Consider the following 27,746-nt stretch of genomic DNA (forward strand, 5'->3'; position numbering starts at 1 on the left):
ATATTACATGATATAGATGGTTTATTACCTGTATGTTCTTGTTCACGCGATAGTATTAGAATGTGTTCCCTCTGTTAGTGCTTAATTCCCATGCGTCACTCAGGTCAATGCTGGTCTTAAAAGTACCAAAGGTTGCTTTGTACACAAAGAGCCTGATGTAGAGTTGGCTGCAAAATGGACGTAATTTACGGTAAAAAAAATAATCCAGATATAAAAATAGGCGAGACCTCCTCCGCTTGGACTTGTTTTTCCAGCACATCCCACAGATGCTCAACTGGATTGAGATCTGGGGAACTTGGAGGCTGAATCTTGAATTCTGTAATGTTCTTCAAACTATTCATGAACAATTTTTGCAGTGTGGCAGGGTGCATTATTCTATTGATAGGGGCCACTGCCATCAGGGAATATCCTTGCCATGAAGGGGTGTTCTAAGCCCGTAACAATGTTTAGGTAGGTGGTACATGTCAAAGTAACATCCACATGAATGTCAGGACCCAGCAGGATATCGCCCAATGTCTCTGCCGGCTTGCCTTCTTCCCATAGTGCATCAGACCAGACCATCTTCTTCCATTGCTCCATAGTCCAGTTCTGGCGAATAGGGTGCCCCTTGTAGGCAGTTTCGGCAATGGACAGGGGTCACCATATGCACTCTAAACGGTCTGCGGCTACACAGCCCCATATGCAGCACGCTTTAATGCACTGTGTTCTGGCACCTATCTATCATCGCCAGCATTAACTTATTAAGCAATTTGTGCTACAGTAGCTCTTCTGAGGGATCAGACCAGACGGGCTAGCCTTCAGTCCCCATACGCATCAATGAGTCTTGGGCACCTATGACCCTATCGCCGATTCACTGGTTGTCCTTCCTTCACTTTTGGTAGTTACTAAGCACTGCATACCAGGAACACCCCACAAGACCAGCTGCTTTGGAGATGCTAAGACTAGACATCACAATTTAGCCCTTACTAAAGTCGTTCAGATCCTTACTCTTGCCCATTTTATCCTGCTTCCATCAGCTTCAAGAACTGACTGTTCACTTGCTGCCTAATATATCCTATCCCTTAACAGGTGCCGTTGTAACGAGTTAATCAATGTTCTAAACTTCACTTGCCAGTGGTTTTAATGTTGTGGCTGATCAGTGTATATCTTCCCTTGACATACTCAAACTTATTTTATTTCACATGCAATAACTAAAACTTTTATCCAATACTAAAATAAAAAAAATACACCTTTAATATAATTGCCTAGAATAAAACAATCATAAAAGCAGCATATAGCAATAAGAGAAAATCCATACAATGCCTAGCTGGCTGGTGAGTCTATGACAAACTGATTCCAAATAGCTATGAAGGGAGCAAAAATTTGTGTTCAAGAGTAACAATCAAAAAGGCAAGATCAGTATTTTCAAGAATCTCCACTTCGTCTATTCCTTAGACCACAGGACACTGAAGTTAAATTCAAGTGGCATATAACTACTCCTAGATTAAAATAGCACTATACGATGCTACGTAGTTCATCAGAATGGCAGGAAAAGTCCTTGTTTATAAATAATGTATCAGCATCATATGAAGACACACAGTTCAATCAATGTAATGTTAACATTGCATCAAAATAGTAACACATAACCAGCAAATAATGGACTACCAGCTGTTATTAGTGTGCGGCAGAATTCTGAATGCTTCTTCAGAACAGCGCTGTCATGTATTTGCCGTAGGTTTCTTCAAATTCAGCTGATATTTATAATATGCAGCAATATAAAGTAGCCAGAGTCTCTTATCTGTGCCAGAAATTTACAGATATCCTAATGAATTTTGCCACACTTACACAGTGGCTTCACCAGAGGAAAATAGATGTGCCTGAGTTATTGTAAATGTAGAATACATTTGGCTGTACATCCTGTTATGTTCATGTACAAAGATTAACTAAACAAAACAGATATTTAAATCACAGCAGGTAAACTTAATTCATATTCTATGTTAATGAATAAGCTTCTGACAACAAACAAAGCTTCTTTCATAATTGCTCTAATATATGGCAGACTTATTCTCACATTAACAAAACAAATATATAGAAAAGGAAGATCACCATTGGAGCAAAACTTATATATGCAAGCTTGTATGCACCACAATATTCTGGTAGAACTATAACATATCCTAGACACAACAGACCATATATCATCAAAGAGCCGATATCTTAAAATAACAAAACTCCTAATCTGAAACCATAAAACAAATGAACATAATTTAATATAAGGGACCAAACCAATCATATTATGTTTTAAGGATTATTACATTTCATAATTTCATTCAAACCTTCTGGAAAAAGTGATTTTAAACTGAAGATTCAGAAGGCCTCCCTTTTACAGAGAAAACAAAATTTGTAGATTTAATATATTTAGAAATAGATCCTGTGGGTCTCAGTAACTTTTTACATCATATTTCTATGCTCCAAAAGGGGACAGGTTGTTCTTCCTCTACATTTTATGCTAGAACTACAATATAAAATATCTATTACATAGTCAGTTTGACAGTTAACAAAACTTGTGACCTCATAGGAAGTGTTGGCAACAGTGAAAGTGAACATTTATAAGAAATATGTTTACAGGTAATCCTGCTGTTCCTTCCGCATCTGTAGCAGCCTAGAATTCAACAACTTAACCAATTCAATTCTGATAGGATTGATGTCTCGGACTATATTTTCACATTATTACAGTTAAAACTCAGAACCAATTTTTTTTTTTTTTAAGGTTTCTGTCCTTTTGAAAATTAATGAAGATTTAGCAGAAACACGTTTTTAATAATTCATCATGCTTTAATATTTCTGAGTCTTTTGTAACCATATTTTTAATCTTATTAGAATAGCGATTACATTATAGTGAAATATAATGATGTTACTATTAAAATTATTAGATGTTTTTCACAGTCAATGGATTTACACAACTATTGTTTCTTTATGTTGTAAATAACACTACTACAATCTAATTATGACCAGCGCTAAAATAATAGAAACATCCAAAGGGCATGAGGGCCTGCAGGACTCGTCTACAGATAAAGAGGTGAACCACATTCAACTGCAGCCGCTGGCACCTGCTGTACTCTTTACACAAGCCGGGGAATCCACCTTCCATGTGGGGGAAATCCAAAGTCATTTGCCGCTGGACGTTTACTCAGTAATTACTGCCGAGGCTACGACAACAAAGGCTCAGTGGAGCGAATGGATATATTGGAAATGACAGAGAAGATGGGAACAGGATTGCTGCAGGGATGTTACCATCAGTGGCTCGGATAAAATGCTGGTGGCCAATACAGACGTTAGCCTCCCCTCATGCCACAGTGGGTGGTCAGTGAAGGCAGCCAAATCAGCCAACCCCTAAAACAATACACAGACAGCAATGGGAGAGTAAGTGGGGCGTGAACAGGGTCTGTCAAACTCCTGGGAAACCAAATGCTCTTCTCCAGCTAGAGTCTGCAAGCTTATTAACCTTTTCTGTAAATAGAACGTGCACGTGTAATTGAAATACAACACAATTGTCACAAATGAAGCATCTGCTGCTGGTTAAATAGAGCAAATCACGATATAGACAGGTTAGTATTGCAATGTTCACATAACGCTCCCATGAAAAACATTTAAAGGTTATTTATCAACATGCGTTTAGTAACTTCTAGCAAACAAAACGTTCACTGGTTTACCTTGCATTAAAGGGATTATGGGGCACATTTATCATTATTCACATAAAGTGAAAAGTAGTTTTCAATCCTTATCGCAATGATAAGGATTGAACTACTTCTCACATTTATGTACAGCCCTGCACAGAAACAGCAGTTCCGAAAAACTGCTGTTTCAGTGATAAAAAAAACCATACTTACCCCCCTCTTCGGAAGCGCTGTCTTCGGGTCTTCTCCTCACTCTTCAAGTGCGCATATCCAGTTCCAAGAACTGGACATGCGCACACAGATCCCCTTTCTGTCTCTGCAATGATAGTTGCAGAGAGAGAGCGCTGAGTGACAGGGAGGGATCATGTGATCCCTCCACACATGCGCTGTACAGCTCTGCTCTCCGGAGCAGAGCTGACAGCATTAGATTTCCTCAATTCGGATGATGTACGCCAGCTGGCGTACATTAACATGACAAGTTCCCGAAAAAAATGTTTTTTCGGGACTTGTTAGATTGCGGCCAGGAGCAGTCACCATTCTGTTGAATGGTGACTGCTCTCAAAAACGAAGAGGAGTGCAAAACAGCAGATATCCATGATATCTGCTGCGATGCCCCCTTAATAAATTTGCGGAGGACACTGTGGGACCTTAATGACCCATTAAAAGCACTATCGTGCTTTATTAAATATGCCCCTAAAGCTAAAAGGAGTCACTGGCCTAGCAATGGTGCCAAAGAGGGATAAGGGAGGATGGTTGCTAGGCGGCCCAACGCAAGTGACATGAAGAGAAGGGGACAGACAGTGAAGTCCATCCTATTTATTACACCCGAGAGGTGCAGAAGCCACTTACGAAAAGGAGGGGGCACGACAGGAGGGAGGACAAGGTGAGGGCAGTTATAGGAGAGGGGAGAGGGGAATGGAAGTTATTAAACTTTGTTTTCAGTATAAGCTGTATATGTATATGTACTTTGTTACAGAACATTTTGGGACAGTAACTAATGAACAGGTATCTCTGTGAAGATTGTAGATTATATAATGTGTTGAAATATTGTAAGGAAAATATTAATGCAGTTAACATGCCTTTTATTGCTCTGATTTTTATAATCGATGAAACCAAATTAATTTTATGTGGCCAAGGGTCTGCAAGATATCATAAATATCGGCTAGCATATTTTTGAATACGTTGGCTAGTACAGACTTAGTAGGCAGATACCTGTTCACAGACTTAGTAGGGAGGTGGTCACGTCAAGACCTATAAGCATGATATAAAAACTAAACCTGTTATATGTTTGTTTACTCACCTGGGAGCTCGATGGCCATACAAGCACATGGGGACAAGGTCATAGGACTGGTATCTTATTACATACAAATTAATTACAAGTGCTATTATTCCTGACTATACAGTCTCTTCTAAAAGATTGCTAAAAGATATTATACAAGGACCCTGTAGTCTTTACATTTGCCTAAGTACCATTAAAGTTATCGGATAACTGAAAAAAATATTACAGTATCTTTTTCAGAAGTCTGGCTGAGAGTTTATCACATCTCACAGTGACGAAAACGGAGACACTGTTCCAAAGTATTATAGCTATTGTCCTTTTAGTCCTTCTTCTCCTTCTAGACTTGTTAGCTTTATCATTAGTTATATACACACCCATTTATGATTAAATAAGATTATTATATTTGGAATAGCATGTTATAATAAATACATTTCAGCTGACCAACTATAGGGATTAGGGTGAAATAGGGATGTTATATTATAGGAGTTTTAATACACGTTGTTATACTGATTTATGGTAAAGATTCAGTGCTCCCTATTATAATTTAATCACATTTTAGTGATTTCATTTTTATATTTTCTTAGGGGAGCTGTTTTTCTATACCCAATTTTCAATAGATGGCAATCTTATGCTAATGCCCAACTGTGTTTGTTATATATATTTGAAGCAATTACATTGTAATTATTCTAGCTACCAAAAGTCACACTAATTTATTTGACTTGGCGTTACGAGCCGCAGCGGTCCATGCCACGCTTCCTCTGCTGCCGTGCCGGCTGTCATGGCAACAGCTGGGACGTCACTTCCCCCTTCCTATGGGCACCTGTTTAAAAGTTAATTAAGTTAATTAATTATTCATGATTAGCCTCCTGTGGCTAATCTTTCTGCCACTCCGATTTACCAGTTTAAGTACTTAAGGCAGGGAGGGCTTAGCCTCCCTGCCAGTTACAGCGCCCTATGCCCTGCATGTGTTGCTAATCTGCTCTGTGACTAGCCTTGTTTTTCCTGTGGATACGCCGATAACGTTCTGTTGTGACCTTCTGCCTGTTTCCGGACTTTGATTGTGTTTCTGATTGCCCTGACTTTTGCCTTGTCCCTCGGACCTCCCTACTCACTGCCAGCCCTGACCATTCCGCCTGTTTCTGACCGGTCTTCCTCCTACGGACACCTGACACCGGCCAGCCTCTGACTATCCGCTTTTATCTTAGCTACGGCCTCCTTCTCTAGCTGCGGTATTGCATATAAGCTTCAACTACGCAAGAGCTTACGATCTGGAGGCATCCAAGTACCTGTGAGCCCATAAAGCTCTACAGGAAAGGCAACCGCTATAGGTGAAGAGCTCTGTTTCCTGTTCTGCAAGCTTCTATCAAAAGCCATAACACTTGGTTGTTAATACTCTCTGGTTAATGTGACAAAAATCTGCTATTACCCAGCGCTGTTTAATCTCTCATAAAAAACTTGTGTTAAAAAAAACAATGGGCACATGATAAACACAAAATTATATTGATACTTCTATTCAATAGTGGCTTTTCCTCCAATGTTTAAATGCAATATTAACCGATATAAATAAAACTGTAATACAGTATCACGCTATGTATTTTTAATCAATGATAATGTGTAATAAAGATTCATAAGCTGTTCATTCCTCAAATAATTATGATATTCTAGCGGAAGTGTGCTCTTCATTAATAAATACAGTTCTAAATGATAGTAAGAATAAGTGCATGTTAATGTTGAAACATCCTCAGCATATAATGGAATCGTTTTCAAATGGAAGAGACGCCTTCAGTGTCCCACTTACAAGATGTATTCTTGAATGAGAGCCTCAAAAAATATAAGATATTTATTTCAAGCCAATGCCAAACGATGTAGATAAAACATTTATTTAATCCATTCTTAAAATGCAATTCCATAAAAATACTCCTACCACTTATGCACAAATGATTGCAGATAAAAAGAACAGTTTGGACAAACTGGAATCATTCAGCAAAGTAGGTATTCATAGCAGGAGAAAATGAAAATCTATATGCCAACTTGATACACCTCCACCAACGCGTTTCGATCCAATGGTCTTTTTCAAGATAAGTTACTTACCTTGAAAAAGACCATCGGGTCGAAACACGTCGGTTAATATCAGATTTTTAAAACCTCATCTCCAAAGCACCCAACACACTCATACCAAGATCTGGGCTTTAAGATATCAAAGCAATGGCAGCAGAAGCAGCTGCTCTGGGAAAGAGGTACATTTTTGATTAGATGAGAATGGAACAAGATATATATTAGCATTGATGGCCAAGACAGATATTGAATCAGGTTTCAGGTTTCTGCCAATGCACCCGGAAAGATGTAAGTTTATGGGTTTGTAAGTTGGACATTGTATTATGAGAGTGGGACAGACGAGAAGCAAACAACAGCAGTCAGGCTAATTAGGCATTTGGATCTGAAATTAAAAGAATGAAGTTACGACACTAATGTCCTGAAAACCAAAATAAAGTCTCTAAAAGTGAAACTTGTTGTAAAGCAAAAAAATCCTTTTCCTAATCTTCTTTTAACGTGATGCAATTGTAATGAAGAAGTTCTCCCAAAAAAATAAATAAATTTATATTTATATATTTTTTGGAGAACTTCTTCTCAGGGAAATGAGGGGGCAAACAGCAGGCAGGACAAGGTGAGGGTATTTAAAGGAGAGGGGAGAGGAGGAAGTTAGTTATTAAGTTATTATTGTTTTTCAGCCTCCCGCCAACCCTTTCCATACTGTACATAAAAGGTATTTATAAAAAAAAACAAAAAACATAAATATAATACTTACTAGATTCCAAAATACAAATATCAAATATATAAGTATCTCCTCTTAGCCCCGAGATATAGCGGAGCAATCAAAAGTAGCTCATGTTCATAAATCAGCATAAATGAATGAAGATATACTCTATATAGGGATAGTACTGCAGTTTGATGATGATGATAGATTGATCTAAACCCCTACTTCAATAGTAAGTGGAAATTGAAAGCACTCATTCTAAACATAGTGCTCATATTTATGGAGTGAATTCCTTGCTGGCAACAAGTGTAATAAACTTTTGCAAATATTGTTAAAATCAGAAAATAACATTGAATTAGTGTTGGAATAACAGACAGCACCGCAAGCAATAAAGTTAATACACTAGTATTTAACTAGGAGAAATTACCTTAGAAATCATGCTATCTAGAGTGGGAACTATAGGATATATGAATAAAGAGATTTAAAGTATGCTCAGTATTTTAGAAGACCACAATAATTCACTATTAACACTTTCACTTTTGATAACAGTTAGCTGATTTTATATATAATATTTTAATCATAAACCAATAAAAGTTATTTTTTAATTGAATGTAATCCACAATCTCATAACATGTAGATATTATGAGACTGTAATTGTACTACATTAAACAAACTATAGTTTTTCTATAGTATGCATTTGTCAGTTTTAATATTATAGTCATATTAATCCTAAAGTAAGCAACGTAACATTTTATGATTGATAGTTTGTGCTGTAGTGCACACACTATTTCTTTGTATCCACAAACTAAACATCAACATTATTGTAAGCTGCTGTCACTACTAGCTGTGGTTCACATATTAGATGTCACAGGCTGTGTTGCTTTTCAGCTTGTTACCATATAAGGTTGAAGGAGTGCATTTTTCTTTTGCCAGGGTCTCTGCTTTGGATGAAGCCTCAGAAAATGGAAAGCATGCTAAACTCTTTAAGGACTTGTGCTGACAATGCAAGGGGTAATTAAAATTGAATTTAAGCAACAGGAAAGAAAGTGGCGGTGTAAAACCAATGTGCACAGCATATTCAAATGTTCTCTGTGGGTTTTTTGTTGTTGTTTATTTTAACTTTTCTTTAATTAGCATTTTCCTTTAGGGCAGTGCAACAAATATTTTACAGAAACAAGCCCCCCCCCCAACCCAACAGCTTAAGCTGGGTACACACTACAGAAATTTCGACCAACTTTTTATGCCGAGCAATTTTACATGTGATCGATGGTCCGATCGCTCGGTCCATGGACTGTATACACACTAGCCTTGTTTAGGACGATAAAGGGAAGAGCGGATGTCCCTTTAGCGACTTTTTACAGCCGTGTTGAAAAAATGTCACCGAGCTCTACGATCATTTGCATAAAATGAAAGACAATATTGCGAACATTAAGAGAAAAATCTGTATATGCTGTTTGCAACTGTTGTGCCACAAACCAGTACCACCATTTCACTGTAATGCTACTTTTTTTTCACTTTTCAAATTGTACTGGAGAAGTTGAACGTTTCTATTGCTTTTACCAGCAATAAAAGTTTTGCATTCACACTGTGTGGTTTATTTTGAGTATTTCAGACATATTGGGGCATATCCATTCTATAATAAACGTTATTATGGCTTTTCTAACTTTCATAGTTTTGAAACTTTATAGAGGTTAAATGACAAATGAATGCCAACATACATCCAAAGGGTAATAACCAACGTGCTTTCTACACGTGTAACAGTCTACAGCCAGACAGGTGCAATACACATCGATACAAAACACAATGATGTGCGGATTCCGCACCACGTGGGACTGTGATTGACATCAAAAATTTACATACACACGCCCCCCAGGTCGAGGAAGTATCGGAGGATTGTCGTGGATCCGTCAGAAGTTCATACACACTACACAGCGGAAACGAGATTGGAACGAAAATATTAAACGGTACGACCAACCAAATGAGGCGAGAATCGTCCATTTGGGCAGACTTTCGACCATCATGTAACTGTACACACTGACCAGACTTTTGAAGGAGCGGTCGTATGTCGGCAGTTTGAGCCGATTATTGGACGAAAACAGTGTAGTGTGTACCTAGCTTTAGACACGGACTTACTTTACAGATTTATTTTCTGTGTATACAGGTTATGCTATAGAGCACAGTGTACGCAGAATTGTGACAGCGTGATGTTATGATACTATATAGATCGTACTTGCCAACTTCCTGAAGTCGGTGTCTGGGAACTGCCTGGGGGAGGTGGGCGTTTTGTGGACAGGGCTGTGCAAATTGTGCCGTTTTGGCTTCAGCCCCACAACGTAATAACGCAATCGCTGCATTTTACAGCAAGGGAGGGGGGCAGGGCCAAATGCAGAAATTCTCATTTTGGATCTAATTATTGCCACTTCACTAGGAAGTGGGCTGATGCTGGAGGCTGCCATACTCTCATGGGAGTCTGGGAGACCTACCCGGAATCCAGGAGTCTCCCAGACATTCTGGGAGAGTTGGCAAATATGGTATAGATATAAATACATACAAAATCTAACTGGAGGAGGCAGTTTACAAGTTGCATAAAGGCACTTCTTTAAATTAATGAGTGATACAAGTGAATAAAATCATTTGAAAAAGTACAGCCAGGACAATTAGGACCCCTGTGTACGCGAAAACAAAAGAAAATGCTGTCCGGCACTCTAAAGCAAACAAGCCGACTTTTTCCCAGTATATCTGTACTGTGCACAAAATTCTCCTATTTGTATATACTGTATGCTGACACATAGTGATTTACATAGTGTTTAAAAATTCTCTATTTTTAGAATTACATCTAGAAATGACTTAAATAAATAATTAAATGTAAAATTTCTCAAAGCTGCAGTGGGTCTGAACTTTTCTGAACTTGGAACAAGTATTTTTCCTTGTTGAAAAAAAGTTTGATTTTAATGGATATTTGTTTCAGATACCTTCAGATTAATGGGATTACTATGCAATATACAGTGATGCCAACTTAAAACCTGGTGTTACAGAGAGGGTGGTGGAGCTCTGCAGTTAGTCTCACAGGCCTGGACAAAAACCTGGGCTGTTCAATACCTCTGAGAGGGGTGCAAGCGGGAGGACCAATCAGAAGCTGCAATCACAGGGACTGTCGCTTCTGCTTGGTCCTTCCGTAGATATATTAACATGGTAAATGTATCTGGCAATCCAGCAGTTAACAGAAAAATCCCAGTCATTTTCACTTTTAAAGCAAATTAATAAATACACACTAATATTTGTATGTCCGTATTGTATGTACAATATATATCTACATATAACATCAAATACAGAATGTGTTCACATGTGACTTTAGATTCCAGTGTGAAGAAGTGACCAGCACACGTACACGTGTTTAAATTACAATCTATGTTACATACATAAAGAAACAGGACCAAAAGTTCACAGATAAACAGAATGTAGAATGGTAAGTGAAATGAGAACATCAACTAATTTCTAGATTATATGACATTTACATACATATACACAGATATGCTAGTACAGTACAGTCCATCCAGCTAAATCTTTTGTTCCTCCACCTTTTAGATTTAAGTGGACCTTCCTGGTGACAACATACACATCGATTTGTATGTTTGCTATTTATGGATATTGATATACAAAATAAAAACAAAACAACTCCGATTCAAAATCACCAAGGTCCAAGGTAAACAGTTTGCAATTAGAAGAAAATGAGTCATTCACTGCAAATTTTAAACACTGAATAGAACTAGAAAATAGGATAAAAAAAAGAAGCCTCATTAACCCTTTCCATGTGAGAAGCATGTGCTAGTTAAAATCCATTGTGGCCAGCTAAAATCTAAAGGGTTAATTAGCCCCATTCACATAGATGACGGTTATTTTATTTCCTATTGTGATTTATAGGTGTATGTTCTACACAACATAAATCATGAAAATGTAAAACAATTATTTGCTAATTATCTCATAATATTTGTGTGGCAGATAATGAAGTTGTTGATCTATGGATTATCTACTCAAAGACTAATATATTGAGGCTTTCCCCCCCAATCTCTTAACAGACCTTAATAGACCATTTCAAAAAGTTGAGAATTATAAAAATAGATTTGACTACAATGCTTTGTACTCATGGTGTGGTGGTGCACTGGGGCTTTTTTCTCTGGTGTGATATGAACAGGTGCCAGTGTGGTAACTTAGTGGAATACATATTTTAGAATATGTCATGCTCATTATAGAAGTGAAAATCCCTTGTCCATGACTCTGCCTGTATCTACTTTTATGTAGTAAGTGCAACCATAATATTTACCCCAAAATGTAAAAAGCTAGTTATCCCTAGTATAATCTATGTACATTATGCAAGGTCAGAGAACAATGGGGCCTGATTTATTAACAAACACAAACGAAAGTCATGTGTATTGTTTATGAAAACACACAGACATCAGGCATTTGCACAGCCATATTCAACAAGTAGCGGATGTGAAGATATGTCTTTTGATGAATACGGGTCTAGGCCCACTCTGCTCTAACAGACACTGCAGGATACGTCCAATACAAAACCAATCAGTCCTGGCACACTCACTGGACTCTTGGGTCCAGATCCATTAATAGAGATGCATGTGAGAGTCACTATCATCCACTGTTTATCTATATGATCCAGTGGCGCATGCAGGGGGGGTTTCTGAGTCTCTAGAAACCCCCCCCTGCGTTAACTAAGTGGCCACTGTCCTATACAGCAGCCGCGGCGCTGTCAAAGAAGCATCCGCGGCGGTGCTGTAGTGTATACAGCACCGCCGGCTGCTGTATAGGACAGAGCTGATGAAACGGGCGGGCGCATGTGCAGCAGCGCTCTCTCGGGTTGTTTTTTTTGGGGGGTCGGGGGGGGGGGGGGGGGGGAGAACCCCACCCCCGACAATCTTCCGTGTGCCCCTGTGATCTCAGGGTCACGTTGACCCCACTGATTCAGATACACTTTGGGCAGTAAGAAAGTGAATAGACAGAAGTATAACCAAAATAATGTCACATTAACAAAATGTTCATCTTTTCTGAATGATGTTCCCATTTCACATGAGAAAAAGCACAATACTGGTAAACCTTTTCTGTTCTATTTACCAGAGACACAAAAAAGAACTGCTGCCCATCTGATGTTCTATGTGTTTAATTAGCCAGCCAGCGAGAGGACACAACTTTACCACATCTGACGTGACATTTTAAATCTTTACAGTTCTCACTGCAGGCTATCAGAAAAAAACCAAAACTAAATAACATTCAAATTAAAGCCAGCAAGGATGCTTGATAAAGTATTCACATTAAAAAGGCAGCGTTTGGTGGATGAGATGCAATTATAACAAGAATACAAAACAATAAACAGAGCTGCACATGCAACTAAACCTTAAACCACATATGTACTACTAAGAAATGCCTATTTACCCCGATTACCAACATTTTAGAGGCATAACTTTATTGACACTAGAAAAATGGGCACATGAAATCCTGAGTGACTTCACTTGTCCAGAAGAACAGAATGAAGGTGCTGATACAGGCCGAGGACAAAACGGAAGCATAGACAGGAAGATGTGTGGGCAAAATGGAAAAACATGGTGAAGAAGAGGTAAATATAAATTAGTGTAAATGGGAGAATACAAAAGAGACATCAGAAGGATGACCTGATGCAATGAGAAACATTCAAGGGGCTGGAGGATACAATTATGGTGGGAACAATGGGGAGAATAAATGCCAGCAGGGAAAATGACATGGGGGAAGAGACAATGGAGAAGATCATTATATGATAAAGGGATACATTACCAGTGGGATGTGATGAGTGCGATAATGTAAGCTATAAATGTAATACCTTTATACAAGTATATGCTGCACAGGCTGACACATTAACAGATGAAATAACAAGGAAAAGAGATATAAAACACATTTATCATTAAAAAAATAAATACACCACTTAATGAGATAATTGTATTCAGAATAAATGCAATAATACCTACAACTGTTGACTGTAGAGAGAAAAAGCGAACACACTAACTAATAACAGTTTCCTGATAGAGCATTAAACATAGTCTATTTGACATTACTCGGCTGCTACTCCAGCCAGGTGCTGAGCAACTGCAGTTACCAATTCATTACAGTGCTTATTAATAAGAATGCACAGGATTAAATATATACAATTCCAGAGATAGTAATGTATATTTTGGTGCTTGAGCATATTAGAAATTTGTCGTATTAACAAAACTCATTAAACCACTAAGTCGTCAAATCTTTGTGGGTACTTTTTTTTAGAGTAACAAAATGCCAGTGGCCGGCTTCAGAAGGTCATGCCTAATTTTTATAGTGTTCTTATCTCATTTTACACACATTTTAAAAAGGAAAAAGAAATATGCAAGTAGCCCAGTTACCAAGTCCAAAGTAGCCCACTATGAGACCGGTTGGGAGGGCATTTGTTCCCCTGTCCAGCCAGCCCCTGAATGCCCAAATCTAAAAACAGAGGGAATAAATCAACATGGTGGTATATATTTGGTTGAGACTCAGAAAGGCAAAATATTATTTGTACAACTGAGCAGTTGAAGAAAACGTGGAAAAGATGTACTGTAGTTATAAATAAATAAATGGAGGAGGGCAGGGTAGAGATTTGTGGTTTGTATATGCATAGATTTGGAAAAGAGAATCAAGGTGTTCAGGGGCCTGGCTAGTCTAAAGTCGACTAGATATGCACCATATACGTACACACAAGAAAATAATTATTGCTAATCTAGCAAAGTTATGGATCTAAGACAAGAATGAAGCTGCCACAAAATAATTTAACAATAGTGTTTATGTTTGGTTAATAGAAAACAAAATCATAAATATGAGTCTGGTCTTAAAAAAATAATAAAATAAAAATAAAAAATAACCACACAAGATTCTGCTTGCTATGGTACTTGGCTTCAAGTAACAGCGGCTACATGGAGGGAAAACTTTTCCTCACCAATAAATGGGAAAACTATCATTATGGAATGTAAAATAGAAGCAATATAAGTGCAAAGTCATAGAGCCTAATTTTGTGCCAGATGATGCCAACGTGCAATCAGCACATAGCTTGCATTATTATCAACATCTAGGATGTATTTTTATGTACAAAATTCTATTTAACTTAGAAGAGTTAAACTACATAACTTAGAGAACGGAGGCACTTGCTCTAAAGTAGGTATATACATTTACATAATATGAAATAAAGACACTTTTCGTTCCCATGTCTCATGGCTTTGACAATTAACTGTAAATAATTTTTCCCCGTCATCCCACCACCGTACTATTTGATGAATGTGTAGGAAGGGGAAGTCAGGGATCTGGTATCCATCAACAAGTGCCTTTTCCCTCTTTCTCACAGTGACTTCTTAAACTGAACGCAACAAGATAATGCAAGTGTCCATTACGAAGCTCTGTATGAACAATCTCCCCCATGAGGTCAGCTGTGTTGGCTTAAAATAAGAGTTGCAAATTATATAAATACGGCACTCTGCAGACCAATAACGCAAGGCACTTGTACTGCTACATCCAAGCTGACAGCTGAGATGTAGAAGCATCTAGCTGCAGAGGGGTTAAGGCGATTATTTATCAAAGACTTTAAAGCTGCAAAACTGATATACAAAAGCTACATTATGTTTATTAATATTAAACCGTTTGGCAGCAAGTAGACTCTGATAAATGAACCTCCCTGACACACTGTATGAAAGACAGAGACAGAGCAGTCTACCTGCGATTATAAACATATCATGTATAAAAGAAAGGGACTTAAATCTGAACCATAAAAAAGTTCTGCATTGAAACAGGATCATCATAATAACAGCCACGTTGCAATATTAAAGATATGAAAGAACTGTCTGATAGACTGCAGGTCACAGTAATAAAGTTACATAATACAAGAGAGCAGACTGCTGTTTTTTTTCCCTCACATCCAGGACATGCAAGTCTGTATTTCTCTAACATTAACAGAACCAAAATATTTACATGAATGGAAGTTATCACTCTACTGCCTGTTTCTCCCGGAGACAAGAAGTCACAATTTTTTGCTGGTGAAAAGTCAAATCCACACAGAGGTCTTTCCGTCTCCGGACCGGCTGCTGACACTACTCTTATGTGACCCTTTCTTAGATCTTTTTTCTTTAATGGGAGGTGGGTTGTTGTGGCTGTTGTAAGCTTGGATGGCAGTTTCCAGACGTTCCTGAGCCATACGGACTTCCCGATGAAGGTTTTCTATGTCAGTAGGGATACGGTCCTCACTGTTCCCATACTGCTGTTCCTGAGCAATGTTGGCCCTGTTCTGCTTGTAAGCCATTTTGGTGTTTGTAAGTTCTGTGTAATGAATTTGATCTGGTTTCACAGCAATATTATATCCAGGAGGAGCTGACGGAGTGTTCCATGAGAAAGGATAATTATACGAGGAAGAATCATCCACTTGTTTTCTTCTGTTATTAAGTGCATCACGTATTGTCCCAAAGCCAAGATGCAGCATCTCCCACACATTCAGAAGTAGACACAGACAGCTTACTGCATACATGATTAGCAAAAAGATGGTCTTTTCAGTGGGTCGGGATATGAAGCAGTCCACAGTGTGTGGACAAGGCTTTATGTGGCATTCATATCTTGTAATTACTTCAAATCCATAGAGGAAATATTGGCCAGCCAAGAATCCAACCTCAAAAATGGTCCTGACCAACAACTGAAGTACATAAATTCTCAGTAGGCCATCAGCACGTATTCGCCTTCGACCATCATGTTTCTCCTTGTTGGTGCTCATTTTCCCTCTGTTGCTTTCCAGTTCAGTCTCTGGGTACATCATGGGGTCCTCTTCATTGTCATCTTCCGCCTCTTCTAGGACACGATGCTGTTTCCAACGTAAAAGTAGAGCTCTATCCCTTGTCCTCTTGTCATACTCGCTGCGTTCCTCCATTTTTGCAATTTTATGAACAGCATAACCCAAGTACAAAAGAGGTGGAGTGGCCACTAAGATAATCTGAAACACCCAGAAACGAACATGAGAAAGAGGAGCAAAGGCATCATAACATACGTTCTCACAACCCGGCTGATCGGTGTTACACTCAAATTTAGATTGTTCATCATAGTAAATGGACTCTCCTCCCACAACAGTAAGAACGATGCGGAAAACTATGAGCACGGTCAGCCAAATCTTTCCAACAAAAGTTGAGTGATTGTGGATTTCTTCTAAAAGGCGCGTCAAGAAACTCCAGCTCATGTTGCTACTTCCTCCTTCAACACAAACAGAGAAAACCAGTGAATGGGCAAGAACCTATAGGCACCAACCACTAATAAAGACATGTAGTTCTATCAAATAAGATATAATAAGTATAACAAGATATGATGTAATAAGCATTTGCACAAAAAAAGCATAAAATGCAAGACAGACTCAGATCTTTTTAAGTCAGCAAATGAGTACAATAAAATTCAGTGTGGCTGAGGCTACGTGCAGGGAAACCTAAATATGTTACGCTTAGCGGTGTCTATTAGTTAATTTAGTCATTTGTAGACTTTCAGAGTCAGGTAAAGTTCTTTTTTCTCTATTCATTAAAATGTATTTAATGTTTTAAGTCATTTAATTATAAAAGTGTGGCAGTACATTTATTAAGCTGGCCACACTCACCGATATTGGTAAATTGGCATGATAACAGCATGTGTGTGGCCCCAAAGCAATAGACATGACAGGGAATTATCCGATTGAATTCAGACCCTTTTCAGGTGAGCCTAAAAATCCATTTGACAGATGACCTGCATATTAACTGCAGCACATTGTACTCATTAAAAAGATATGAAATCCAACTATTTAGTGGTTGAGAATAATTGCATACTGAAGAGTGAAACATCTGCTCTGCACCATCAGTGGTCACAGTGGAGGTTGGTAGATACCTGCAGCCCCGTGCTTTTGTCAGCTGCTGTTCCCAGAGACATGCAAGTCTCTCCTGTAGCTTTCAGAAATCCCACTGAAAGAAAACAAGGTTCTTGTTTACTATTATTTGAAGCCACTTTCATGAATACAAATCATACACAATGGGGGACATTTATAAAATCTGATGCAAAGGAAAGAGGTTAGCTTTAATTTTCAAAATCAAATGAAAATAAAAGGGACTGATACAATCTGGTTGATTAGTTGCTGTGAACAACATCAACTCTTTATTTTGCAATAGTTTTCATAACTGTCCCCCACCATGTATACATTACACACATCGGACTGCAACCATTGGTTAACTAGATTTGTAAAGTAAAGGGTCACGTGCATTTCTTATACAGATTCCTATCTCCTACAGAAATAAGGCAAGCAAAAATAATCCATTTTCCGACCTTAAGTATGGCAATGTTAGAAATATAGGGAAAGAACACAATTACCAAATTTATGTTCTGCTCCAAACAATGTCAAATATAATCTGTTGCCCATATTTGTTCAACTTGAAAGAATAGTGATGGAGGAAAAAAAGCTGTCTTTGGAAATGAAAGTTCTATTTTTGGTTTTCATGGGGTTTACATTCAAAAATACAATTCCAGGATTCTGTCCACTGATACATTCCTGAAACTAGTGGAACCTCAGAAATTCACACAACATTTAATCAGCTACCAATGTGCCAGATATGCCATTCAGGCGACACTTAATCTAACAATGCCAGAGTATGTGGTTCCCTAGCACCTTAGTGGACCTTTAGCCATTTAAACACTGTGCCTGACTAACATTTTAATGCAAACACGCTAAATAACCCCCATTCTATGTTCTATACCCACTTGCCTTCCTACTTGCATATGTGTTGCATCTTTAGTTATATTTCAGTGCTTTCAAAGCAGGTCACCATATTTAAAAACAATTAACTTCAATGTAAGCACATTGTGTACACACTCACTAGGGGTAAATGAGAAGTTTAAACAGCATATTATTGTAATTTCCCCCATTCATCTCAATAGCATCTTACTTTCAAAGTTTCAAAGGATTTGTGAACTACATCATCACCATTTATTTATATAAATCATTCAAATCAGTCCCTGCCCCATTGGAGCTTACAGTCTAAATGCCCTAACATACACACACAGACAGACAGACAGACAGACCGAGAGAGTAGGGTCAATTTTGATAGCAGCCAGTTAACCTACTAGTATGTTTTTGGAGTGTGGGAGGAAACCAGAGCACTCGGAGGAAACCCACACAAACACGGGGAGAACATACAAACTCCAAGCTACATGCAAGTACACCATTGAAATGAATGGAATTCCCCAGCATTGTTAATGTTTCCCCCCCCCCACATCAATAGATTCAATTATTCTCTATCACTGTGTGATCACATCAGAGAGCAATCACATTGTGATTACCATGGAAAACAGTTTGTGATTGATTAACTGGCTGTTTTTAATTTATTTCCACTGGATCTAAAGAAGATCCTTTAGATTACAAGTTAAAAATATTTCCAGTGAATTACAAGAATTTTTTATTTTCTTAATAAATGGGAGAACACATGTTTGGAGTGTTTTAGTGCAATAAACTAACAATAATAATAATAATAATAATAATAATAATAATAATAATAATATTAAAATAATGTCTTTGTTTTAGTTACTTTTCTTGTGTTTAAACTATTTTAGTATAATGAATTATGGTCCCTTTATCATTATATTAGTCTGACTGAGGAGGCAAAGTTGCCACTTCAAAGCTGCATTTTCACATGCAAACTGTCCTTGTGTTTTTGACGCATATTCAACAGTAGATTACAGGTCTTAGTTTGTCATTGCCAGCCCAGGTCCAGTGAGATTTGGTAGATGGGACCTGTCATCTTTACAGAACAGGTGTAACCATATTGTTCCAGATTAAAATTATGTGTAGCTCTGAAATGCTTTGATAAACTAAATGAATACCAATTTAAAAAGGAACATGTTTTTATGGGTATATTTTCCCTTTAAATCTACACTCTCAGGCAGGGAAAATTAAAAACAAATAAAAAGCACCTTTCCCAGCACTCCCCTCACTGCTCTGTGCAGACTTTTTGCTGAGGCTCCAAAGTTCATCTCAAACAGTTAGCCAATGTCCAGAGTCTATATAAGGCTACAGAGGAGAATGCGCCCCTTGGGCCCATAATAAGCAGCAATCACAGATTTCAGTTTCTTATTGGCCCTCTACTTCCCTATACCTCTGCAGCCATTATGAAGCGGTGAGTAGAATAGATTTGTGGGATGTTACACTACAGAAAAACATTTAAGCATACAGTTTCTGTGGCTCAACAATGGTAAAGCAGCAGGCCAGTAACAGTTGACCAAATAACTGGGAATGCTGCTTTCTGTAAAATTACATTTTATGTTTAAAATGCAGATTTATTGAAATGTAACCCAATTTTATACTGTACCATATCCTGGTAAGTAAATCTTTTAAGGATTTGAAGAAATATGTCAGGAATTTAACTGAGCTGCATTTTATTAAAATAGATGAGCACAAAAATAAACAGCAATTCCATTGTAGACCCCCTCTATCCCACATCTTCTACAATCTAAACAGTAGTAAGGAAAAAGAACACTGGAGATTACTTTTATGTAGAGATGGTCACTGACCCCCGTGTTTTGGTTTTGGATTCGGTTTTGGATCTGGATTACCGTCGTGTTTTGGTTTTGGTTTTGGTTTTGCAAAACCGCCATTGCGTGTTTTGGTTTTGGTTTTGGTTTTGTTTGGTTTTGTTTTGCTATTTTTTGGGAAAATCCATGTTTTTGGGCCTAAATTAACCCAATTTAGTGCTCCAACTGTTTTAGAGACAAGTAATCTAATTGTTGAGGTAATAAATCATCCAAAAAAACAGTTTAATTCTTCGTTGGTAGGCCTATTCTACACACAAAACAGATTGTCTTCCTCTCCATCTATGCATATTGGCAATGCAGCCATCGTCTTTGAATGTATATTACACCCTACACTTATAGTTAAATATGTAAAGAAATGGAAAAAGCCAGTTTGGTTTCTGTCTCTCAAGGCCCCCCTCCACTTGTATAAAATAGCAAAAAATTCAGCCATTATAGACTGTACAATATTAATTGACATGGAGAAAGCCAGTTTGGTTTCTGTCTCTCTAGGCCCCCCTCCACTTCTATAAAATACCAAAAAATCCAGCCGTTATGGACTGTACAATATTAATTGACATGGAGAAAGCCAGTTTGGTTTCTGTCTCTCTAGGCCCCCCTCCACTTGTATAAAATACTAATAAATTCAGCCGTTATATACTGTACAATATAAATTGAAATGGACAAAGGCAGTTTGGTATCTGTCTGCATCAGATCCTCTCTCCACTAGGAGTAAAATAGAAAACTATTCAGCCGTTATATAATCTAGAATATAAATAGAAATTGAGAAAGGCAATTTGGTATCTGTCTGCATCATAATCATCAACATCATCATTAGCGCCCTCGTCGCCTACACAAATCTCCCCCTCATCCTCTTCTAATTCCAAAGTGGCATCCTCAATTTGGGTATCACCGGCTACACTCGGGCTATTAAGGCACACATCAGCAGAATGCTCACGATTAGACATCCCACTGTTGGATGGACTCTCCACAGGGATTGTTGTCATTTGTGAATCAGAGCAAATATTCTCCTGTAATGCCTCACTGGTATCTTGCAGCTCAGCTTTGACGCGTAACAGTAGTTGTGCACCAATTGTAGCCTGGGTAACTTTTTGGGATCTGCCACTAATAGCCAAAGGTGAAGGCCTCATTCTCTCTTTGCCACTGCGTGTGTAGAATGGCATGCTTGCAATTTTTTTTTTATCGTCACTTAACTTTTGCTCAGTTACACTTCTTTTTCGCTTCAATACAGTAAATTTTTTTTTGGTTTTTGTTTTTTGCACTAATTTGAAAACACTCTGTTGTTTGACATCGCCTTGGCCAGATGACGTACTGGGAACACTAACATCAGGACTGGTGACAGAACCTGGTTGCTCATTTAGATCATATGTGGACTGCTTTGAATCCATTCTGAGCGCAAACCACTGAGGAGTGCTAAAAATTATTGAGTAGATACTGCTGACAGATATGACTTTTGACAGCCAGAAATATTAATGCACAATTAGGGAGGACACCCCAAAAACACTGAGGAGTGCTAAAAATTATTGAGTAGATACTGCTGACAGATATGACTTTTGACAGCCAGAAATATTAATGCACAATTAGGGAGGACACCCCAAAAACACTGAGGAGTGCTAAAAATTATTGAGTAGATACTGCTGACAGATATGACTTTTGACAGCCAGAAATATTAATGCACAATTAGGGAGGACACCCCAAAAACACTGAGGTGTGCTACAAATTATTTAGTAGATACTGCTGACAGATATGACTTTTGACAGCCAGAAATATTAATGCACAATTATGGGGGACACCCCAAAAGCGCTGGGGAGTGCCAAATATGAAGAAAAAATAATAAACCTCTATCCTCCTCTCTGCACTAGCGATTTTGGTTAGAGCAATTGCAAGAACAATATGGTATTCTCTGTCCCTGCTCTAATTAGCCTATGACTACACCCTGCTCTCTCCCTCTGTCAAATGGCGATGGATTGCTGTGGAGGCGTGTATTTATAAAGTTGAAGTATCGCGAGAACCGAGTCCCGAGATCCGACGACGTCACAATGACGTTCGGCCTCGATTTGGATTCGGAATGGGCGGGAGAGTACCGAGCTGCTCAGCTCGGTACTCGGATACCCAAAGTTCGGGTGGGTTCGGTTCTCGGAGAACCGGACCCGCCCATCTCTACTTTTATGTGACATTACTGGACTCATAAACCAAGCTATGTTGCTTGTAAGCATTGTCATTACTGACACTGTATACTCAGCAGAGCTTATCTGCCAACATTGCTTTTAGGAGCAAGATTTGCACTAAATCACAACAAACAGACACTTGCTTTCGCTGTCTAACTTGCACTTGACAGACAAAAGCTAAATGCTGATTGGTTTCTGAGGTAGTTTCTCAGTAATTGAGACTTATGGTGACATAGAAAACAGAAAATGGGAGTCTTATCACATAAGATACCCACATTTATATCTACACCTCTTCCTATCTCAGGATGCCACCAAAATCATTATCCATGCACTCATAATTTCCTGTTTTGATTATTGTAACCTTCTCCTCACAGGCCACCGCCTCTCCCACCTTGCCCCCCCTATACTCAATGTAGCTGCGAGACTCCTCTTCCTCTCCTGCCTCCCCTCTCTGCCTTGCCTTACACTGGCTCCCATTCCCTACAGAATCCTTTTTAAACTCCTCACCTACAAGGCTCTCTCCCACTCCACTCTTACATCTCTAACCTCCTCTCCATTCACACTCCATCCCGTTTCCTGCGATCGGCCAATGACCTTAGCCTCTCCTCCACTCTGAACACCTCATCCCACTCCAGAATCCAAGATTCTCTTACATCTCTAACCTCCTCTCCATTCACACTCCATCCCGTTTCCTGCGATCGGCCAATGACCTTCGCCTCTCCTCCACTCTGAACACCTCATCCCACTCCAGAATCCAAGATTCTCTCGGGTTGCCCCAGTCTTCCATTGGAACAGCCTCTCACACTCCATCCGACTATCCCCTAATTTGTGCACCTTCAAATGGGCACTCAAAACTCATCTGTTCCTCAAAGACTACCAGCCTTCCACCTAACTTTCTCCCCATGACTGACTACCTCACCCTCTCTAATCCCCCTCCAGGTACTTGCTCCCCTTGCACTTGATCTACCTCATACGACTCCCCTTTGTGCCTGCTGTCTGTTTGCCCTCCCTTTAGAATGTAAGCTCTTACGAGCAGAGCCCTCTTCCCGCTTGTCTCTCTTATTATACAACTTCAATGTGCAAACTATGTTTGGAGTGTTAGAAGTACTGGTATTTTTTTTTTTGTTTGTTTAATATTCTGACCGTTTTACCCTGTATGGCCTAATGTCTGTTTTCTCTACGGCACTGTGGAAATTTTGTGGCACCCTATAAATAAAGGCTAATAATAATAATAATAATAATAATAATATCACATATTTGCAGAATGAGGCAAATATTTAATGTGACAATTTTGTCCTTCTCTACTCACGTTTCACCAAATGGTCCAAGAGGGACATTTAAGTACGTGGATATATATTTAAAAACAAAAAAACAAACACCTGTAAGGAAAGAAATTAAGAGACAAAAAAATATACTGAAATGTAAAATACACTGTAGGAAAAAACCCCCCCACACACACAGTGCATATGGCATTTTGTGATGACATGAGTCCATGTATGTGCAAGCTATTTTATGGGACATGTATGGATCTGTGCATGGAGATGACGGCACATGTGGGGGTACAAACATTTTCTGCGTCTGATGGGAGAAGTTGGGTGGATCAGGAGATCCTAGCTAAATGTGGGCTAGAAGCATGGGCGACTCAAATTGTGTCCACATACAAAAATAACATTTTGTTTTGTGGGCTGAAAAATATAAGTAAATAAGAGTCACGTGGTAAAATTGGGAGTAACTGGATTAGCAACAGGCCACATAGTCTCTTTCTGCTAAAGGACAGGTTTTCTTGGGGTGTGGGTGGTATTTATGGGTGCTCCGAAGTGCTGGTAATTAGGAGTGGTCCTACACATTCAGTTGGATGCTTTTTTCATTTTTTTAAACCTCCAGGCACCTTTGATGCAGCCAAGCACATTTACTGCATTCCAACCTCCATGTAATAAAAATATTCAAACAAACGGGACACATATAATAAAGACAGTCCCGATCTTCCCCTTATGATTAATGTAAGACATAGTGGAACAAACAATATTTTGGGAGAATTAGGTGGGTTGTTCTAAAAAGGACTTCAAGCTAACATATTTACTCTTTTTCTCAAGCACATTTACAGCCTGACCTGCAATGCTGCAGGAGTAGGCTAACAATGATTTTACAGGGACAGAATGCAGGAGATCACTTATGTATGTGCAATGCAGACAGGTTATTTTGTGTATAAAAATGTATTGCATGGTCACATGTGTTGCACTTTCGAAAATGACCTATTTAATCTTAAAAAGAGGACAGAAAGGGGATAACAAAAAAAACAAACATTTTTTCACATTTAGCTAAAGCGTGTCCTGTAAAGAGCTGGGTCACAGACCCACTCTCCGTTCATTAATTGCACAGCAATATTACAAAAATAACGAATTACCATAGAAGGAAATCCAGGACTGAATTAGCATTACACTAACTTACCACATATTTGTCATTCTTTCAGGACTTCAACTTCTTCCCTAAGGCTAAAATAATGTAATGTACAAACAGCCAGAGATCTGTGCCAGTCTTGCAAAACAAAAATGAAGTAAAAAAATTATATCACCATCTTCTGCAAGATAGCAAAAAAAGTAAGAGGCAACCTCCAGCCCTTCAAGTGTGATGCCGTTTGACATAATATCTGTATTTTAAGTTAGGTTTAGGAGGACATTTGATATGGACATTAACTTAAAATTTCTGCAGAATAAACATGAATATATTTGCAGTGACACCTGTCAAAAGACAAACACTAAGCAGCACCAGAATCATCTTCTTTAATTAGTGGAGCAACTATAGAGACGTACAATTGTCACTGCTAAACATCTTTCTTAGCTGATACGTGTTGAAGGGTTTGCTGACTTAACAGTAAAAATGGTAGTGTGCAGATTCCTCAATCTTACCACTAAAGAGACTGCACATACAAGATCACTAACCAAACAATCTCAGCAATGGTTCCTAGATCTTAGACACATTTGTCATTGCCTAAATATCTGGAAAAAAAAACACAAAACCCTACAATTTAGACTCGCACTTTCATATCACGAACAGTTGCAAGATACAAATAAAAGGAGCTCAGAGTATTTGCAGGTAAAAAAGCATTATAAACCTCAGAAATCACCTAAAGCAACAACTTTTATTATTTAGAAGAGTGATTTTGATTTTGGCAAGGCACTTTCCTTTCTAATAATAATAATAATAATAATAATAATAATAATAATAATAATACAGCAAATGTTTAGGCTTAGCTGCATCATGTACACTTATGTCTTTCAGTGTGGATGAGTCACATAGAGGAATATGGATACATTGGATGGGAAAAAGGCATACAATTTTTTCTTTTATTGAGGTCTGCTGTCTTCTTCAAAAGGGGTTAGCTGGGCTGAAGGGCAGGGGGGCATTAGCCCCCCGTGTCAGTCCCATAGTCCCATCCACTTGGGCTGGGTCACTGGGCTACCTGCATTTTTTTCCCTTTACAATGTTCCTGATCGGCTGCTGAACAGAGTCTACATAGCCCAATAAATAGCTTGTGATTTCCACTGCCGTTTGATTTCAAGTGCTGTTTGTTTAAAGTGTGGTGTTAGATCCAGTAAGGAGTTAAATCAAGGAAGGGGTTTAATCTGGAAAGTGGCTAGCAAAGGTTAGTACTCTCGAGTTCACTGTAGGCTATAAGAAGTTAACCATAATAAGATGAGTGGCAGCAGGCTTGATAATCTCACTCAATGCATATCTTCTCATATGTATGCACACTTGGAGCAATTGTTCCAAGGTTTATACCTCTGTGAGAAATGTGAGCAATTGGTCTCTTTGGAAGGCCTAAGCAAGTATTTATGGGATAGACATTGAGAGCAGTAAGGAGGAATTTAACAAGAGTTAAGGGGGTGGAGAGGTGGGAAACGGAAGCATAAAGCAAAAATAAATACCTAAGGGAGGCAATAGACTTAAGTGTATGCTTGCAAATCCAAGAAGCCTGACAGGTAAAATGGGGGAGTTAGAACTAGTAGCAATGAATGAGCAGTATGATATTATAGGTATTACGGAGACCTGGTGGGATGATACACATGACTGGGCAGTCAACTTGGAAGGCTATTCTCTCTTCAGGAGGGATAGGGTAAATAAAAGGGGAGGAGGAGTATGTCTTAATATTAAGCCAGAGATCAAACCAAGTATTCAGGAAGTTATTTACGAGAATATTGATGATAATATAGAGGCATTGCGAGTGGAATTATCCAGCGGAGGAAAAAGTTCAGAGAAGTTGCTGATAGGGATATGCTATAAACCGCCAGATATTAGTTTGACTGAGGAAGCCCAACTTCTACAGCAAATGAAAAGCCTACACAACGAAGTCAAATTTTAATTATGGGGGATTTTAATTATCCGGACATTGGAGTACTGAGACTTGCGGTAGAGCTAGGGGAAATAGATTTCTGAGCACGCTAAAAGACCATTACATGTCCCAATTAGTAGAAGAACCAACTAGGAACCGGACTTTTACTGGACCTAGTAATAACAAATAATGTAGACGTAATATCAAATATTCAAGTAAGGGAACACTTGGGAAACAGTGGTCATAATATGGTCTTATTTGAAATTAGTTTCCAGAAGCAACGGTATAAGGGATCAACTAGGACTTTAAACTTTAGAAAGGCAAAATTTAATATGCTAAAGGAGTCTGTAAAGTGCATAGACTGGGACAAAGTTTTTTAAGGAAAAAATACAGAAGAAAAGTGGGCTGTCTTTAAAATGTTGTTGGAAACATACACGTATAAGTTCATTCCTATGGAAAATAAATGTAAAATAATTAAGTCTAAACCAATGTGGCTAAATAAAAAGGTAAAGGAAGAAATGCAAAAGAAGAAGCGTGCATTTAAATTGTTTAAGTCTGAAGGGTCAGAGAAGTCCTTCCATAGGTACAAGGAATGTAATAAAACATGCAAAAAGGAAATTAGATTGGCTAAATTAGAAAATTAAAAACAAGTTGAAAAAGAAAGTAAAACAAACCCCAAAAAGTTTTTTTAAGTATATAAATGGCAAAAGGATTAAAAAAGATAATATAGAATCCCTAAGAAGTGAGATGGGTGAATTGCTAAATTATACTAAGGAAAAAGCAGAGGTATTAAACACTTTCTTTTCTTCAGTATTTACTAGAGAGGATCAAATGGTAGGAATAATACATAAAGATGGAAATGAAACCATACCATTAATTAATACTTGTTTGTTAGAGGAAGAAGTCCAAAGACAACTGAAGAATATTGAGATAAATAAAGCTCCAGGTCCAG

The 27,746-nt window shown here is 38.4% G+C and overlaps 1 protein-coding gene across 3 annotated transcripts in view; it reads right to left on the bottom strand.

Annotated features, from left to right (window-relative positions):
- Positions 1 to 12,841: 12,841 nt before the first annotated feature.
- The window catches only part of GJC1 (gap junction protein gamma 1), a 29,176-nt gene continuing 14,271 nt past the window's right edge, over positions 12,842 to 27,746 (bottom strand). For 2 of the 3 annotated variants that reach the window (XM_075177328.1, XM_075177327.1), the window contains 2 exons: positions 17,609 to 17,682; positions 12,842 to 16,954 (listed from right to left, as the gene is read on the bottom strand). In XM_075177328.1, the coding sequence (XP_075033429.1) occupies positions 15,768 to 16,940 (1,173 nt within the window). In that variant the 5' untranslated portion in view covers positions 16,941 to 16,954; positions 17,609 to 17,682 and the 3' untranslated portion in view covers positions 12,842 to 15,767. Of the gene's footprint in view, positions 16,955 to 17,608; positions 17,683 to 24,912; positions 24,994 to 27,746 lie in introns of those variants that run through there. The other variant, XM_075177329.1, reaches the window with a different exon arrangement.

The sequence above is a fragment of the Mixophyes fleayi genome, chromosome 6, assembly GCF_038048845.1.
Source record: "Mixophyes fleayi isolate aMixFle1 chromosome 6, aMixFle1.hap1, whole genome shotgun sequence".
NCBI classification, from domain to species: Eukaryota; Metazoa; Chordata; class Amphibia; order Anura; family Limnodynastidae; genus Mixophyes; species Mixophyes fleayi.